Below are 14,887 nucleotides of genomic sequence, written 5' to 3' on the forward strand. Positions count from 1 at the left end.
CATGGCTAGTTTATTTTTGGTTTATTTTATTCCTCTACTCCATCTTTGCTAATGCCCATGGGCTTTTTCAAGAAGAAGAAAGCAAGGCCAGACCAGAAGCCTTATCAAGGTTAGACCATAAGCACCTTGCGATGAGATGGTAGGATTTGAGGACAATGTCTAAGAAGGTTGGAAATCTGAGAGAAGGTGTTTGGACAGGAGAGCATTACTGAGAAGATCCAGCCTCCAGAAAGAGGGGAACATGAGTGTGACTGCTCCCTTTATGAGATAGGGACTTGCAAAGGGACATTGGGGTGGAACCCATACCTGAAGTGTGTTGCTTCACATCCTTGGAAAACAGGGCCAATGCTGCTTCCCTTCAGCAGGCGGTCCAGCTGCCAAGGGAAGAGGTTTCCCAGTTAAGCCATGGCCTGCTCTATGCACTCCCTCCAATATGATGAGACCAGAGCAGGTACAGCAATGTCCCACTGCTGGTCCACCTACCATCATGTTCATAACCCTTCGTGTAGCTCTGAACTTGGCCGAGTCAGGATTCTCCAGGTCAGAAGTGTAGGGGAGGTTGGTGATGGTGAAGTTGACGGTGAAACGCTCAAGGGCAGCAGCTGTCGTTGTTGGTGGCTGGGTGGGAGCTGAAAGATGTAGAAATAAGGAATGACAAGGGGCAAGAGCCTCAGTGTTAGGGCACTGGATAGAAGACCACTGAGGTCTCTATGCCAGCCCTGGTGACCACGGGGAGGGCTGCCATGCCCCGTATGTTTCCCCAAGGATGTCAAAGCCACAGCCCCGCTGCATGGGGAGGACACAAGCCGAGAACCTGTAACCTTCAGATCTCACCCCACTGCTGCAAGGTACTCACTGGTAAGCACTGGCTGCTCGTTGTAGCCTAAGGAAAGAGAGAGACAGAGGGTCAGGAGCTGGAGCTGGGCGAGGGGCAGCACTGGGGCAGGGCTGCCATGGGAGAGCAGAGGAGGTCGAGGGAGGAGCGCCGGTCACCGTTGACGTAGAGGCTGTCCTTGTCCAGGCTGTAGGGGCCCAGCTGGGTGATGCCTCTGGTCTTGTTGCTCACTTGGTGGTACAGCCCCACCCTGTCCAAAGGCGCAGCCGAGGGCTCCTTGCTGTAGCTGCAGACGGCGTCCACCCGGGTCTCGTCCCTGTGACTGCCTGGCCTGCAAAACACAGAGACCACCTTGAGCCTCTTGTTCTGCCTGTTTTTCTCTCGAAGCTGGGCTTGAAAATGCCTTGGTGTCATTTTGGTTTTGGAATGCACGCTTTGCCTTCCCAATATTACAGTGTGAGTTCTTGGGGTCTAGATACTCTTCTCCTGCTTCAATATCAGTTTGACATGGTCATGAAAGAGAGGGCCTGGAAAGACTTTTGAGTCTTCATCACGGAAAAAGGAAAGCGTAACGAGTGAGGGGAAGATATGCACGAGAAGTGCAACAGGGAGAAGAATCTGGGAAGGGCAGAGAATGTCCTTGCTCCATAAAAGAGGAGAACATGACCATGACCGGTTCTCTTATGTAAGTGAAGGCACTGCAAAGGAACCACCAGTGAGGGCCACCAATACCTGAAATCTGTTGTCTCACATCCATGGAAAGCGGGGCCAATGCTGCTTTCCTTCATCAGGCTGTCCAGCTGCCAAGGGAAGAGGTTTCCCCGTTAGGGCACGGCAATCTCCCTGCACACTCTCCAAGTATAGAGAGCCCAGGAAGGGCAAGACAATTTCCTAGTGCTGGTCGACGTACCAGGCTGTTCATAATCCTCTGAGTATCTCTGAACTTGGCTGAGTCAGGATTCTCCAGGTCAGCAGTGTAGGAGAGGTTGCTGATGGTGAAGTTGACGGTGAAACGCTCAAGGGCAGCAGCTGTCGTTGTTGGTGGCTGGGTGGGAGCTGGAAGAAGCACAGATGGGGAATGACAAGGGGAAAAACTTGGTGCTTATACCTCTGGCTGGATGACAACAAAAGTCTCCAGGCAGCCCTGCTCTCCAGGTGGAAGCCTTGGGAGGTCCCCTGTCTCCAGGACCTCCAGACCTGGCTCCACGCCTACTCTGTCCATAAAAGACCCCATTGTGGCACTTGCTGCCTTCAGATCCAATTCCTTTGCTGCACGGTACTCACTGGTCAGTGCTGGCTGCTCGTTGTAGCCTGGGGAAAGAGAGAGACAGAGGGTCAGGAGCTGGAGCTGGGCAAGGGGCAGCACTGGGGCAGGGCTGCCATGGGAGAGCAGAGGAGGCCGAGGGAGGAGCGCCGGTCACCGTTGACGTAGAGGCTGTCCTTGTCCAGGCTGTAGGGGCCCAGCTGGGCGATGCCTCTGGTCTTGTTGCTCACTTGGTGGTACAGCCCCACCCTGTCCAAAGGCGCAGCCGAGGGCTCCTTGCTGTAGCTGCAGACGGCGTCCACCCGGGTCTCGTCCCTGTGACTGCCTGGCCTGAAAAACACAGAGATCTCTCTCAGAAATCCTCCTCTGCACGTTCTCTATACAGAGGTGGGTGTTGGGCTGCCAATGGCTTTTCTGAGTTACCATGCAATCTCTGCCTTCCCAAAACATGGCTAGTTTATTTTTGGTTTATTTTATTCCTCTACTCCATCTTTGCTAATGCCCATGGGCCTTTTCAAGAAGAAGCAATCAAGGCCAGACCAGACGCCTTATCAAGGTTAGACCATAAGCACCTTGCGATGAGATGATAGGATTTAAAGACAATGTCAAGGAAGGTTGGAAATCTGAGAGAAGGTGTTTGGACAGGAGACTATTACTGAGAAGATCCAGCCTCCAGAAAGAGGGGAACATGAGTGTGACTGCTCCCTTTATGAGATAGGGACTTGCAAAGGGACACTGGGGTGGAACCCATACCTGAAGTGTGTTGCTTCACATCCTTGGAAAACAGGGCCAATGCTGCTTCCCTTCAGCAGGCGGTCCAGCTGCCAAGGGAAGAGGTTTCCCAGTTAAGCCATGGCCTGCTCTATGCACTCCCTCCAATCTGGTGAGACCAGAGCAGGTAGAGCAATGTCCCACTGCTGGTCCACCTACCATCATGTTCATAACCCTTCGTGTAGCTCTGAACTTGGCCGAGTCAGGATTCTCCAGGTCAGAAGTATAGGGGAGGTTGGTGATGGTGAAGTTGACGGTGAAACGCTCAAGGGCAGCAGCTGTCGTTGTTGGTGGCTGGGTGGGAGCTGAAAGATGTAGAAATAAGGAATGACAAGGGGCAAGAACCTCAGTGTCAGGGAACTGGATAGAAGACCACTGAGGTCTCTATGCCAGCCCTGGTGACCACGGGGAGGGCTGCCATGCCCCCTATGTTTCCCAAGGATGTCAAAGCCACAGCCCCACTGACTGGGGAGGACCCAAGCAGAGAACCTGTAACCTTCAGATCCCATCCCATTGCTGCAAGATACTTACTGGTAAGCGATGGGTGCTCGTTGTAGCCTGGGGAAAGAGAGAGACAGAGGGTCAGGAGCTGGAGCTGGGCAAGGGGCAGCACTGGGGCAGGGCTGCCATGGGAGGCCAGAGGACGCCAAGGGAGGAGCGTCGGTCACCGTTGACGTAGAGGCTGTCCTTGTCCAGGCTGTAGGGGCCCAGCTGGGTGATGCCTCTGGTCTTGTTGCTCATTTGGTGGTACAGCCCCACCCTGTCCAAAGGTGCAGCCGAGGGCTCCTTGCTGTAGCTGCAGACGGCGTCCACCCGGGTCTCGTCCCTGTGACTGCCTGGCCTGAAAAACACAGAGATCTCCCTCAGAAATCCTTCTCTGCACGTTCTCTATACAGAGGTGGGTGTTGGGCTGCCAATGGCTTTTCTGAGTTACCATGCAATCTCTGCCTTCCCTAAACATGGCTAGTTTTTTTTTTGGTTTATTTTAATCCTGTACTCCATCTTTGCTAATGCCCTTGGGCCTTTTCAAGAAGAAGCAATCAAGGCCAGACCAGAAGCCTTATCAAGGTTAGACCATAAGCACCTTGCGATGAGATGATAGGATTTGAGGACAATGTCTAAGAAGGTTGGAAATCTGAGAGAAGGTGTTTGGAAAGGAGAGCATTACTGAGAAGATCCAGCCTCCACAGAGTGGGGAACATGAGTGTGACTGCGCCCTTTATGAGATAGGGACTTGCAAAGGGACACTGGGGTGGAACCCATACCTGAAGTGTGTTGCTTCACATCCTTGGAAAACAGGGCCAATGCTGCTTCCCTTCAGCAGGCGGTCCAGCTGCCAAGGGAAGAGGTTTCCCAGCTAAGCCATGGCCTGCTCTATGCACTCCCTCCACTGTGATGAGACCAGAGCAGGTACAGCAATGTCCCACTGCTGGTCCACCTACCATCATGTTCATAACCCTTCGTGTAGCTCTGAACTTGGCCGAGTCAGGATTCTCCAGGTCAGAAGTGTAGGGGAGGTTGGTGATGGTGAAGTTGACGGTGAAACGCTCAAGGGCAGCAGCTGTCGTTGTTGGCGGCTGGGTGGGAGCTGAAAGATGTAGAAATAAGGAATGACAAGGGGCAAGAGCCTCAGTGTCAGGGCACTGGATAGAAGACCACTGAGGTCTCTATGCCAGCCCTGGTGACCACGGGGAGGGCTGCCATGCCCCCTATGTTTCCCAAGGATGTCAAAGCCACAGCCCCACTGACTGGGGAGGACCCAAGCACAGAAACTGTAACCTTCAGATCCCATCCCACTGCTGCAAGGTACTCACTGGTCAGCACTGGCTGCTCATTGTAGCCTAAGGAAAGAGAGAGACAGAGGGTCAGGAGCTGGAGCTGGGCAAGGGGCAGCACTGGGGCAGGGCTGCCATGGGAGAGCAGAGGAGGTCGAGGGAGGAGCGCCGGTCACCGTTGACGTAGAGGCTGTCCTTGTCCAGGCTGTAGGGGCCCAGCTGGGTGATGCCTCTGGTCTTGTTGCTCACTTGGTGGTACAGCCCCACCCTGTCCAAAGGCGCAGCCGAGGGCTCCTTGCTGTAGCTGCAGACGGCGTCCACCCGGGTCTCATCCCTGTGACTGCCTGGCCTGCAAAACACAGAGACCACCTTGAGCCTCTTGTTCTGCCTGTTTTTCTCTCGATGCTGGGCTTGAAAATGCCTTGGTGTCATTTTGGTTTTGGAATGCACGCTTTGCCTTCCCAATATTACAGTGTGGGTTCTTGGGGTCTAGATACTCTTCTCCTGCTTCAATATCAGTTTGACATGGTCATGAAAGAGAGGGCCTGGAAAGACTTTTGAGTCTTCATCACGGAAAAAGGAAAGCGTAACGAGTGAGGGGAAGATATGCACGAGAAGTGCAACAGGGAGAAGAATCTGGGAAGGGCAGAGAATGTCCTTGCTCCATAAAAGAGGAGAACATGACCATGACCAGTTCTCTTATGTAAGTGAGGGCACTGCAAAGGAACCACCAGTGAGGGCCACCAATACCTGAAATCTGTTGTCTCACATCCATGGAAAGCGGGGCCAATGCTGCTTTCCTTCATCAGGCTGTCCAGCTGCCAAGGGAAGAGGTTTCCCCGTTAGGGCACGGCAATCTCCCTGCACACTCTCCAAGTATAGAGAGCCCAGGAAGGGCAAGACAATTTCCTAGTGCTGGTCGACGTACCAGGCTGTTCATAATCCTCTGAGTATCTCTGAACTTGGCTGAGTCAGGATTCTCCAGGTCAGCAGTGTAGGAGAGGTTGCTGATGGTGAAGTTGACGGTGAAACGCTCAAGGGCAGCAGCTGTCGTTGTTGGTGGCTGGGTGGGAGCTGGAAGAAGCACAGATGGGGAATGACAAGGGGAAAAACTTGGTGCTTATACCTCTGGCTGGATGACAACAAAAGTCTCCAGGCAGCCCTGCTCTCCAGGTGGAAGCCTTGGGAGGTCCCCTGTCTCCAGGACCTCCAGACCTGGCTCCACGCCTACTCTGTCCATAAAAGACCCCATTGTGGCACTTGCTGCCTTCAGATCCAATTCCATTGCTGCACGGTACTCACTGGTGAGCGCTGGCTGCTCGTTGTAGCCTGGGGAAAGAGAGAGACAGAGGGTCAGGAGCTGGAGCTGGGCAAGGGGCAGCACTGGGGCAGGGCTGCCATGGGAGCGCAGAGGAGGCCGAGGGAGGAGCGCCGGTCACCGTTGACATAGAGGCTGTCCTTGTCCAGGCTGTAGGGGCCCAGCTGGGTGATGCCTCTGGTCTTGTTGCTCACTTGGTGGTACAGCCCCACCCTGTCCAAAGGCGCAGCCGAGGGCTCCTTGCTGTAGCTGCACACGGCGTCCACCCGGGTCTCGTCGCTGTGACTGCCTGGCCTGAAAAACACAGAGATCTCCCTCAGAAAACCTCCTCTTCATGTTCTCTATACAGAGGTGGGTGTTGGGCTGCCAATGGCTTTTCTGAGTTACCATGCAATCTCTGCCTTCCCAAAACATTGCTAGTTTATTTTTGGTTTATTTTATTCCTCTACTCCATCTTTGCTAATGCCCATGGGCCTTTTCAAGAAGAAGCAATCAAGGCCAGACCAGAAGCCTTATCAAGGTTAGACCATAAGCACCTTGCGATGAGATGGTAGGATTTGAGGACAATGTCTAAGAAGGTTGGAAATCTGAGAGAAGGTGTTTGGACAGGAGAGCATTACTGAGAAGATCCAGCCTCCAGAACGAGGGGAACATGAGTGTGACTGCGCCTTTTATGAGACAGGGACTTGCAAAGGGACACTGGGGTGGAACTCGTACCTGAAGTGTGTTGCTTCACATCCTTGGAAAACAGGGCCAATGCTGCTTCCCTTCAGCAGGTGGTCCAGCTGCCAAGGGAAGAGGTTTCCCAGTTAAGCCATGGCCTGCTCTATGCACTCCCTCCAATCTGATGAGACCAGAAAAGGTACAGCAATGTCCCACTGCTGGTCCACCTACCATCATGTTCATAACCCTTTGTGTAGCTCTGAACTTGGCCGAGTCAGGATTCTCCAGGTCAGAAGTGTAGGGGAGGTTGGTGATGGTGAAGTTGACGGTGAAACGCTCAAGGGCAGCAGCTGTCGTTGTTGGTGGCCGGGTGGGAGCTGAAAGGTGTAGAAATAAGGAATGACAAGGGGCAAGAGCCTCAGTGTCAGGGCACCGGATAGAAGACCACTGAGGTCTCTATGCCAGCCCTGGTGACCACGGGGAGGTCTGCCATGCCCCCTATGTTTCCCCAAGGATGTCAAAGCCTCAGCCCCACTGCCTGGGGAGGACCCAAGCAGAGAACCTGTAACCTTCAGATCCCATCCCACTGCTGCAAGGTACTCACTGGTCAGCACTGGCTGCTCGTTGTAGCCTGGGGAAAGAGAGAGACAGAGGGTCAGGAGCTGGAGCTGGGCAAGGGGCAGCACTGGGGCAGGGCTGCCATGGGAGAGCAGAGGAGGCTGAGGGAGGAGCGCCGGTCACCGTTGACGTAGAGGCTGTCCTTGTCCAGGCTGTAGGGGCCCAGCTGGGCGATGCCTCTGGTCTTGTTGCTCACTTGGTGGTACAGCCCCACCCTGTCCAAAGGCGCAGTCGAGGGCTCCTTGCTGTAGCTGCAGACGGCGTCCACCCGGGTCTCGTCCCTGTGACTGCCCGGCCTGAAAAACACAGAGACCACGTTGAGCCTCTTCTTCTGCCTGTTTTTCTCTCGAAGCTGGGCTTGAAAATGCCTTGGTGTCATTTTGGTGTTGGAATGCACGCTTTGCATGCCCAATACTCCAGTGTGAGTTCTTGGGGTCTAGATACTTTTCTCCTGCTTCAATATCAGTCTGACATGGTCATGAAAGAGAGGGCCTGGAAAGACTTTTGAGTCTTCATCACCGAAAAACGAAAGCGTAACGAGTGAGGGGAAGATATGCACGAGAAGTGCAACAGGGAGAAGAATCTGGGAAGGGCAGAGAATGTCCTTGCTCCATAAAAGAGGAGAACATGACCATGACCGGTTCTCTTATGTAAGTGAGGGCACTGCAAAAGAACCACCAGTGAGGGCCACCAATACCTGAAATCTGTTGTCTCACATCCATGGAAAGCGGGGCCAATGCTGCTTTCCTTCATCAGGCTGTCCAGCTGCCAAGGGAAGAGGTTTCCCCATTAGGGCATGGCAATCTCCCTGCACACTCTCCAAGTATAGAGAGCCCAGGAAGGGCAAGACAATTTCCTAGTGCTGGTCGACGTACCAGGCTGTTCATAATCCTCTGAGTATCTCTGAACTTGGCTGAGTCAGGATTCTCCAGGTCAGCAGTGTAGGAGAGGTTGGTGATGGTGAAGTTGACGGTGAAACGCTCAAGGGCAGCAGCTGTCGTTGTTGGTGGCTGGGTGGGAGCTGGAAGAAGCACAGATGGGGAATGACAAGGGGAAAAACTTGGTGCTTATAGCTCTGGCTGGATGACAACAAAAGTCTCCAGGCAGCCCCGCTCTCCAGGTGGAAGGCTTGGGAGGTCCCCTGTCTCCAGGACCTCCAGACCTGGCTCCACGCCTACTCTGTCCATAAAAGACCCCATTGTGGCACTTGCTGCCTTCAGATCCAATTCCATTGCTGCACGGTACTCACTGGTCAGCGCTGGCTGCTCGTTGTAGCCTGGGGAAAGAGAGAGACAGAGGGTCAGGAGCTGGAGCTGGGCAAGGGGCAGCACTGGGGCAGGGCTGCCATGGGAGAGCAGAGGAGGCCGAGGGAGGGGCGCCGGTCACCGTTGACGTAGAGGCTGTCCTTGTCCAGGCTGTAGGGGCCCAGCTGGGTGATGCCTCTGGTCTTGTTGCTCACTTGGTGGTACAGCCCCACCCTGTCCAAAGGCGCAGCCGAGGGCTCCTTGCTGTAGCTGCAGACGGCGTCCACCCGGGTCTCGTCGCTGTGACTGCCTGGCCTGAAAAACACAGAGATCTCCCTCAGAAATCCTCCTCTGCACGTTCTCTATACAGAGGTGGGTGTTGGGCTGCCAATGGCTTTTCTGAGTTACCATGCAATCTCTGCCTTCCAAAAACATGGCTAGTTTTTTTTTGGTTTATTTTATTCCTCTACTCCATCTTTTCTAATGCCCATGGGCATTTTCAAGAAGAAGCTATCAAGGCCAGACCAGAAGCCTTATCAAGGTTCTACCATAAGCACCTTGCGATTAGATGATAGGATTTGAGGACAATGTCTAAGAAGGTCAGAAATCTGAGAGAAGGTGTTTGGACAGGAGAGCATCACTGAGAAGATCCAGCCTCCAGAAAGAGGGGAACATGAGTGTGACTGCGCCCTTTATGAGACAGGGACTTGCAAAGGGACACTGGGGTGGAACTCGTACCTGAAGTGTGTTGCTTCACATCCTTGGAAAACAGGGCCAATGCTGCTTCCCTTCAGCAGGCGGTCCAGCTGCCAAGGGAAGAGGTTTCCCAGTTAAGCCATGGCCTGCTCTATGCACTCCCTCCAATCTGATGAGACCAGAGCAGGTACAGCAATGTCCCACTGCTGGTCCACCTACCATCATGTTCATAACCCTTCGTGTAGCTCTGAACTTGGCTGAGTCAGGATTCCCCAGGTCAGAAGTGTAGGGGAGGTTGGTGATGGTGAAGTTGACGGTGAAACGCTCAAGGGCAGCAGCTGTCGTTGTTGGTGGCTGGGTGGGAGCTAAAAGATGTAGAAATAAGGAATGACAAGGGGCAAGAACCTCAGTGTCAGGGAACTGGATAGAAGACCACTGAGGTCTCTATGCCAGCCCTGGTGACCACGGGGAGGGCTGCCATGCCCCCTATGTTTCCCCAAGGATGTCAAAGCCACAGCCCCACTGCCTGGGGAGGACCCAAGCAGAGAACCTGTAACCTTCAGATCTCACCCCACTGCTGCAAGGTACTCACTGGTCAGCACTGGCTGCTCATTGTAGCCTGGGGAAGAGAGAGACAGAGGGTCAGGAGCTGGAGCTGGGCAAGGGGCAGCACTGGGGCAGCGCTGCCATGGGAGGCCAGAGGAGGCCAAGGGAGGAGCGCCGGTCACCGTTGACGTAGAGGCTGTCCTTGTCCAGGCTGTAGGGGCCCAGCTGGGTGATGCCTCTGGTCTTGTTGCTCACTTGGTGGTACAGCCCCACCCTGTCCAAAGCCGCAGCCGAGGGCTCCTTGCTGTAGCTGCAGACGGCGTCCACCCGGGTCTCGTCCCTGTGACTGCCCGGCCTGCAAAACACAGAGACCACCTTGAGCCTCTTCTTCTGCCTGTTTTTCTCTCGATGCTGGGCTTGAAAATGCCTTGGTGTCATTTTGGTGTTGGAATGCACGCTTTGCATGCCCAATATTCCAGTGTGAGTTCTTGGGGTCTAGATACTCTTCTCCTGCTTCAATATCAGTCTGACAGGGTCATGAAAGAGAGGGCCTAGAAAGACTTTTGAGTCTTCATCACGGAAAAAGGAAAGCGTAACGAGGGAGGGGAAGATATGCACGAGAAGTGCAACAGGGAGAAGAATCTGGGAAGGGCAGAGAATGTCCTTGCTCCATAAAAGAGGAGAACATGACCATGACCGGTTCTCTTATGTAAGTGAGGGCACTGCAAAGGAACCACCAGTGAGGGCCACCAATACCTGAAATCTGTTGTCTCACATCCATGGAAAGCGGGGCCAATGCTGCTTTCCTTCATCAGGCTGTCCAGCTGCCAAGGGAAGAGGTTTCCCCGTTAGGGCATGGCAATCTCCCTGCACACTCTCCAAGTATAGAGAGCCCAGGAAGGGCAAGACAATTTCCTAGTGCTGGTCGGCGTACCAGGCTGTTCATAATCCTCTGAGTATCTCTGAACTTGGCTGAGTCAGGATTCTCCAGGTCAGCAGTGTGGGAGAGGTTGGTGATGGTGAAGTTGACGGTGAAACGCTCAAGGGCAGCAGCTGTCATTGTTGGTGGCTGGGTGGGAGCTGGAAGAAGCACAGATGGGGAATGACAAGGGGAAAAACTTGGTGCTTATACCTCTGGCTGGATGACAACAAAAGTCTCCAGGCAGCCCTGCTCTCCAGGTGGAAGGCTTGAGAGGTCCCCTGTCTCCAGGACCTCCAGACCTGGCTCCACGCCTACTCTGTTCATAAAAGACCCCATTGTGGCACTTGCTGCCTTCAGATCCAATTCCATTGCTGCACGGTACTCACTGGTCAGCGCTGGCTGCTCGTTGTAGCCTGGGGAAAGAGAGAGACAGAGGGTCAGGAGCTGGAGCTGGGCAAGGGGCAGCTCTGGGGCAGGGCTGCCATGGGAGAGCAGAGGAGGTCGAGGGAGGAGCGCCGGTCACCGTTGACGTAGAGGCTGTCCTTGTCCAGGCTGTAGGGGCCCAGCTGGGTGATGCCTCTGGTCTTGTTGCTCACTTGGTGGTACAGCCCCACCCTGTCCAAAGGCGCAGCCGAGGGCTCCTTGCTGTAGCTGCAGACGGCGTCCACCCGGGTCTCGTCCCTGTGACTGCCTGGCCTGAAAAACACAGAGATCTCCCTCAGAAATCCTCCTCTGCACGTTCTCTATACAGAGGTGGGTGTTGGGCTGCCAATGGCTTTTCTGAGTTACCATGCAATCTCTGCCTTCCCAAAACATGGCTAGTTTTTTTTTGGTTTATTTTATTCCTCTACTCCATCTTTGCTAATGCCCATGGGCCTTTTCAAGAAGAAGCAATCAAGGCCAGACCAGACGCCTTATCAAGGTTAGACCATAAGCACCTTGCGATGAGATGATAGGATTTGAGGACAATGTCTAAGAAGGTTGGAAATCTGAGAGAAGGTGTTTGGACAGGAGAGCATTACTGAGAAGATCCAGCCTCCAGAAAGAGGGGAACATGAGTGTGACTTCTCCCTTTATGAGATAGGGACTTGCAAAGAAACACTGGGTTGGAACCCATACCTGAAGTGTGTTGCTTCACATCCTTGGAAAACAGGGCCAATGCTGCTTCCTTTCAGCAGGCGGTCCAGCTGCCAAGGGAAGAGGTTTCCCAGCTAAGCCATGGCCTGCTCTATGCACTCCCTCCACTGTGATGAGACCAGAGCAGGTACAGCAATGTCCCACTGCTGGTCCACTTACCATCATGTTCATAACCCTTCGTGTAGCTCTGAACTTGGCTGAGTCAGGATTCTCCAGGTCAGAAGTGTAGGGGAGGTTGGTGATGGTGAAGTTGACGGTGAAACGCTCAAGGGCAGCAGCTGTTGTTGGTGGTGGCTGGGTGGGAGCTGAAAGATTTAGAAATAAGGAATGACAAGGGGCAAGAACCTCAGTGTCAGGGAACTGGATAGAAGACCACTGAGGTCTCTATGCCAGCCCTGGTGACCACGGGGAGGGCTGCCATGCCCCCTATGTTTCCCAAGGATGTCAAAGCCACAGCCCCACTGCCTGGGGAGGACCCAAGCAGACAACCTGTAACCTTCAGATCCCATCCCACTGCTGCAAGGTACTCACTGGTCAGCACTGGCTGCTCATTGTAGCCTGGGGAAAGAGAGAGACAGAGGGTCAGGAGCTGGAGCTGGGCAAGGGGCAGCACTGGGGCAGGGCTGCCATGGGAGAGCAGAGGAGGCCGAGGGAGGAGCGCCGATCACCGTTGACGTAGAGGCTGTCCTTGTCCAGGCTGTAGGGGCCCAGCTGGGTGATGCCTCTGGTCTTGTTGCTCATTTGGTGGTACAGCCCCACCCTGTCCAAAGGCGCAGTCGAGGGCTCCTTGCTGTAGCTGCAGACGGCGTCCACCCGGGTCTCGTCCCTGTGACTGCCCGGCCTGAAAAACACAGAGACCACCTTGAGCCTCTTCTGCCTGTTTTTCTCTCGAAGCTGGGCTTGAAAATGCCTTGGTGTCATTTTGGTGTTGGAATGCACGCTTTGCATGCCCAATATTCCAGTGTGAGTTCTTGGGGTCTAGATACTCTTCTCCTGCTTCAATATCAGTCTGACATGGTCATGAAAGAGAGGGCCTGGAAAGACTTTTGAGTCTTCATCACGGAAAAAGGAAAGCGTAACGAGCGAGGGGAAGATATGCACGAGAAGTGCAACAGGGAGAAGGATCTGGGAAGGGCAGAGAATGTCCTTGCTCCATAAAAGAGGAGAACATGACCATGACCAGTTCTCTTATGTAAGTGAGGGCACTGCAAAGGAACCACCACCAATACCTGAAATCTGTTGTCTCACATCCATGGAAAGCGGGGCCAATGCTGCTTTCCTTCATCAGGCTGTCCAGCTGCCAAGGGAAGAGGTTTCCCCGTTAGGGCATGGCAATCTCCCTGCACACTCTCCAAGTATAGAGAGCCCAGGAAGGGCAAGACAATTTCCTAGTGCTGGTCGACGTACCAGGCTGTTCATAATCCTCTGAGTATCTCTGAACTTGGCTGAGTCAGGATTCTCCAGGTCAGCAGTGTAGGAGAGGTTGGTGATGGTGAAGTTGACGGTGAAACGCTCAAGGGCAGCAGCTGTCGTTGTTGGTGGCTGGGTGGGAGCTGGAAGAAGCACAGATGGGGAATGACAAGGGGAAAAACTTGGTGGTTATAGCTCTGGCTGGATGACAACAAAAGTCTCCAGGCAGCCCTGCTCTCCAGGTGGAAGCCTTGGGAGGTCCCCTGTCTCCAGGACCTCCAGACCTGGCTCCACGCCTACTATGTCCATAAAAGGCTCCATTGTGGCACTTGCTGCCTTCAGATCCAATTCCATTGCTGCACGGTACTCACTGGTCAGCGCTGGCTGCTCGTTGTAGCCTGGGGAAAGAGAGAGACAGAGGGTCAGGAGCTGGAGCTGGGCAAGGGGCAGCACTGGGGCAGGGCTGCCATGGGAGAGCAGAGGAGGCCGAGGGAGGGGCGCCGGTCACCGTTGACGTAGAGGCTGTCCTTGTCCAGGCTGTAGGGGCCCAGCTGGGTGATGCCTCTGGTCTTGTTGCTCACTTGGTGGTACAGCCCCACCCTGTCCAAAGGCGCAGCCGAGGGCTCCTTGCTGTAGCTGCAGACGGCGTCCACCCGGGTCTCGTCCCTGTGACTGCCCGGCCTGAAAAACACAGAGATCTCCCTCAGAAATCCTCCTCTGCATGTTCTGCCTTCAAGGATGGATTTTGGGCTGTTTATGGTCTTTCCTGGGAGGACTTGAGTGTCATCTAAGACAACAATATGAGCATGTGGAAGGAAGAGCACTCAAAGTCTGGGGAAACCTCTAAAAATGGATGTCCCACATCAAGGTGGAGGTCCCAGCCCATAGGCTGGGCTGCCACAGATAAGAGATTTAGTCAGCCTAGGGATCTGACCATGGGTCCTGCAGGGACAGTTGATCATGACCCATACCTGAAGTGTGTTGCTTCACATCCTTGGAAAACAGGGCCAATGCTGCTTCCCTTCAGCAGGCGGTCCAGCTGCCAAGGGAAGAGGTTTCGCAGCTAAGCCATGGCCTGCTCTATGCACTCCCTCCAATCTGATGAGACCAGAGCAGGTACAGCAATGTCCCACTGCTGGTCCACCTACCATCATGTTCATAACCCTTCGTGTAGCTCTGAACTTGGCCGAGTCAGGATTCTCCAGGTCAGAAGTGTAGGGGAGGTTGGTGATGGTGAAGTTGACGGTGAAACGCTCAAGGGCAGCAGCTGTCGTTGCTGGTGGCTTGGTAGGAGCTGGAAGGAGAACAGATGGGGAATTACAAGGGGCAAGAGGGTCCGTTTCAGGTCTCACAATAAACAATCACAGTGCTCACAAGTCAATCCTGACAGCCATGGGGTTGCCCTTCCATGCCTCTGTTTCTCATTTTTCTATATTCTATCATAATGAGGTTTTATTCCTCATCTGAATTATTAATGCGTACTATTCCTTTAAAAATACAGATGTTAAACTTTCTGTCTCTTTTTTATTAACAGATACTAGACATTAATATATAGATATATAGGTAATTGTATATCTGTTATGCAATTTTCCCAGTATTATTACAATATAATTTTTCAGTGAAATCCTTAATAGTCCAATATTGATAAAATTGGATTTGCAACTGAGAAAAACCATCCCCCTTGGGAT

General features: G+C 53.6%; 1 protein-coding gene across 1 annotated transcript in view; it reads right to left on the bottom strand.

Moving 5' to 3' along the window:
- MUC16 (mucin 16, cell surface associated) overlaps positions 1–14,887 on the bottom strand; it is a 53,893-nt gene that overhangs the window by 18,084 nt on the left and 20,922 nt on the right. The window contains exons 9-54 of the mRNA XM_072919236.1: positions 14,348–14,493; positions 14,171–14,238; positions 13,708–13,880; positions 13,571–13,597; positions 13,197–13,342; positions 13,019–13,086; positions 12,458–12,630; positions 12,321–12,347; positions 11,949–12,094; positions 11,772–11,839; positions 11,176–11,348; positions 10,952–11,065; positions 10,665–10,810; positions 10,487–10,554; positions 9,913–10,085; positions 9,777–9,803; positions 9,404–9,549; positions 9,227–9,294; positions 8,631–8,803; positions 8,494–8,520; positions 8,120–8,265; positions 7,942–8,009; positions 7,368–7,540; positions 7,231–7,257; positions 6,858–7,003; positions 6,681–6,748; positions 6,085–6,257; positions 5,861–5,974; positions 5,574–5,764; positions 5,396–5,463; positions 4,822–4,994; positions 4,685–4,711; positions 4,313–4,458; positions 4,136–4,203; positions 3,539–3,711; positions 3,402–3,428; positions 3,030–3,175; positions 2,853–2,920; positions 2,257–2,429; positions 2,033–2,146; positions 1,746–1,936; positions 1,568–1,635; positions 994–1,166; positions 857–883; positions 484–629; positions 307–374 (exon numbers count right to left, since the gene is read on the bottom strand). Coding sequence (XP_072775337.1) covers positions 307–374; positions 484–629; positions 857–883; positions 994–1,166; positions 1,568–1,635; positions 1,746–1,936; positions 2,033–2,146; positions 2,257–2,429; positions 2,853–2,920; positions 3,030–3,175; positions 3,402–3,428; positions 3,539–3,711; positions 4,136–4,203; positions 4,313–4,458; positions 4,685–4,711; positions 4,822–4,994; positions 5,396–5,463; positions 5,574–5,764; positions 5,861–5,974; positions 6,085–6,257; positions 6,681–6,748; positions 6,858–7,003; positions 7,231–7,257; positions 7,368–7,540; positions 7,942–8,009; positions 8,120–8,265; positions 8,494–8,520; positions 8,631–8,803; positions 9,227–9,294; positions 9,404–9,549; positions 9,777–9,803; positions 9,913–10,085; positions 10,487–10,554; positions 10,665–10,810; positions 10,952–11,065; positions 11,176–11,348; positions 11,772–11,839; positions 11,949–12,094; positions 12,321–12,347; positions 12,458–12,630; positions 13,019–13,086; positions 13,197–13,342; positions 13,571–13,597; positions 13,708–13,880; positions 14,171–14,238; positions 14,348–14,493 — 5,119 coding nt within the window. The remainder of the gene's footprint in view (positions 1–306; positions 375–483; positions 630–856; positions 884–993; positions 1,167–1,567; positions 1,636–1,745; positions 1,937–2,032; positions 2,147–2,256; positions 2,430–2,852; positions 2,921–3,029; positions 3,176–3,401; positions 3,429–3,538; positions 3,712–4,135; positions 4,204–4,312; positions 4,459–4,684; positions 4,712–4,821; positions 4,995–5,395; positions 5,464–5,573; positions 5,765–5,860; positions 5,975–6,084; positions 6,258–6,680; positions 6,749–6,857; positions 7,004–7,230; positions 7,258–7,367; positions 7,541–7,941; positions 8,010–8,119; positions 8,266–8,493; positions 8,521–8,630; positions 8,804–9,226; positions 9,295–9,403; positions 9,550–9,776; positions 9,804–9,912; positions 10,086–10,486; positions 10,555–10,664; positions 10,811–10,951; positions 11,066–11,175; positions 11,349–11,771; positions 11,840–11,948; positions 12,095–12,320; positions 12,348–12,457; positions 12,631–13,018; positions 13,087–13,196; positions 13,343–13,570; positions 13,598–13,707; positions 13,881–14,170; positions 14,239–14,347; positions 14,494–14,887) is intronic.

Source organism: Taeniopygia guttata, chromosome 28 (assembly GCF_048771995.1).
Source record: "Taeniopygia guttata chromosome 28, bTaeGut7.mat, whole genome shotgun sequence".
Lineage (NCBI taxonomy): Eukaryota > Metazoa > Chordata > Aves > Passeriformes > Estrildidae > Taeniopygia > Taeniopygia guttata.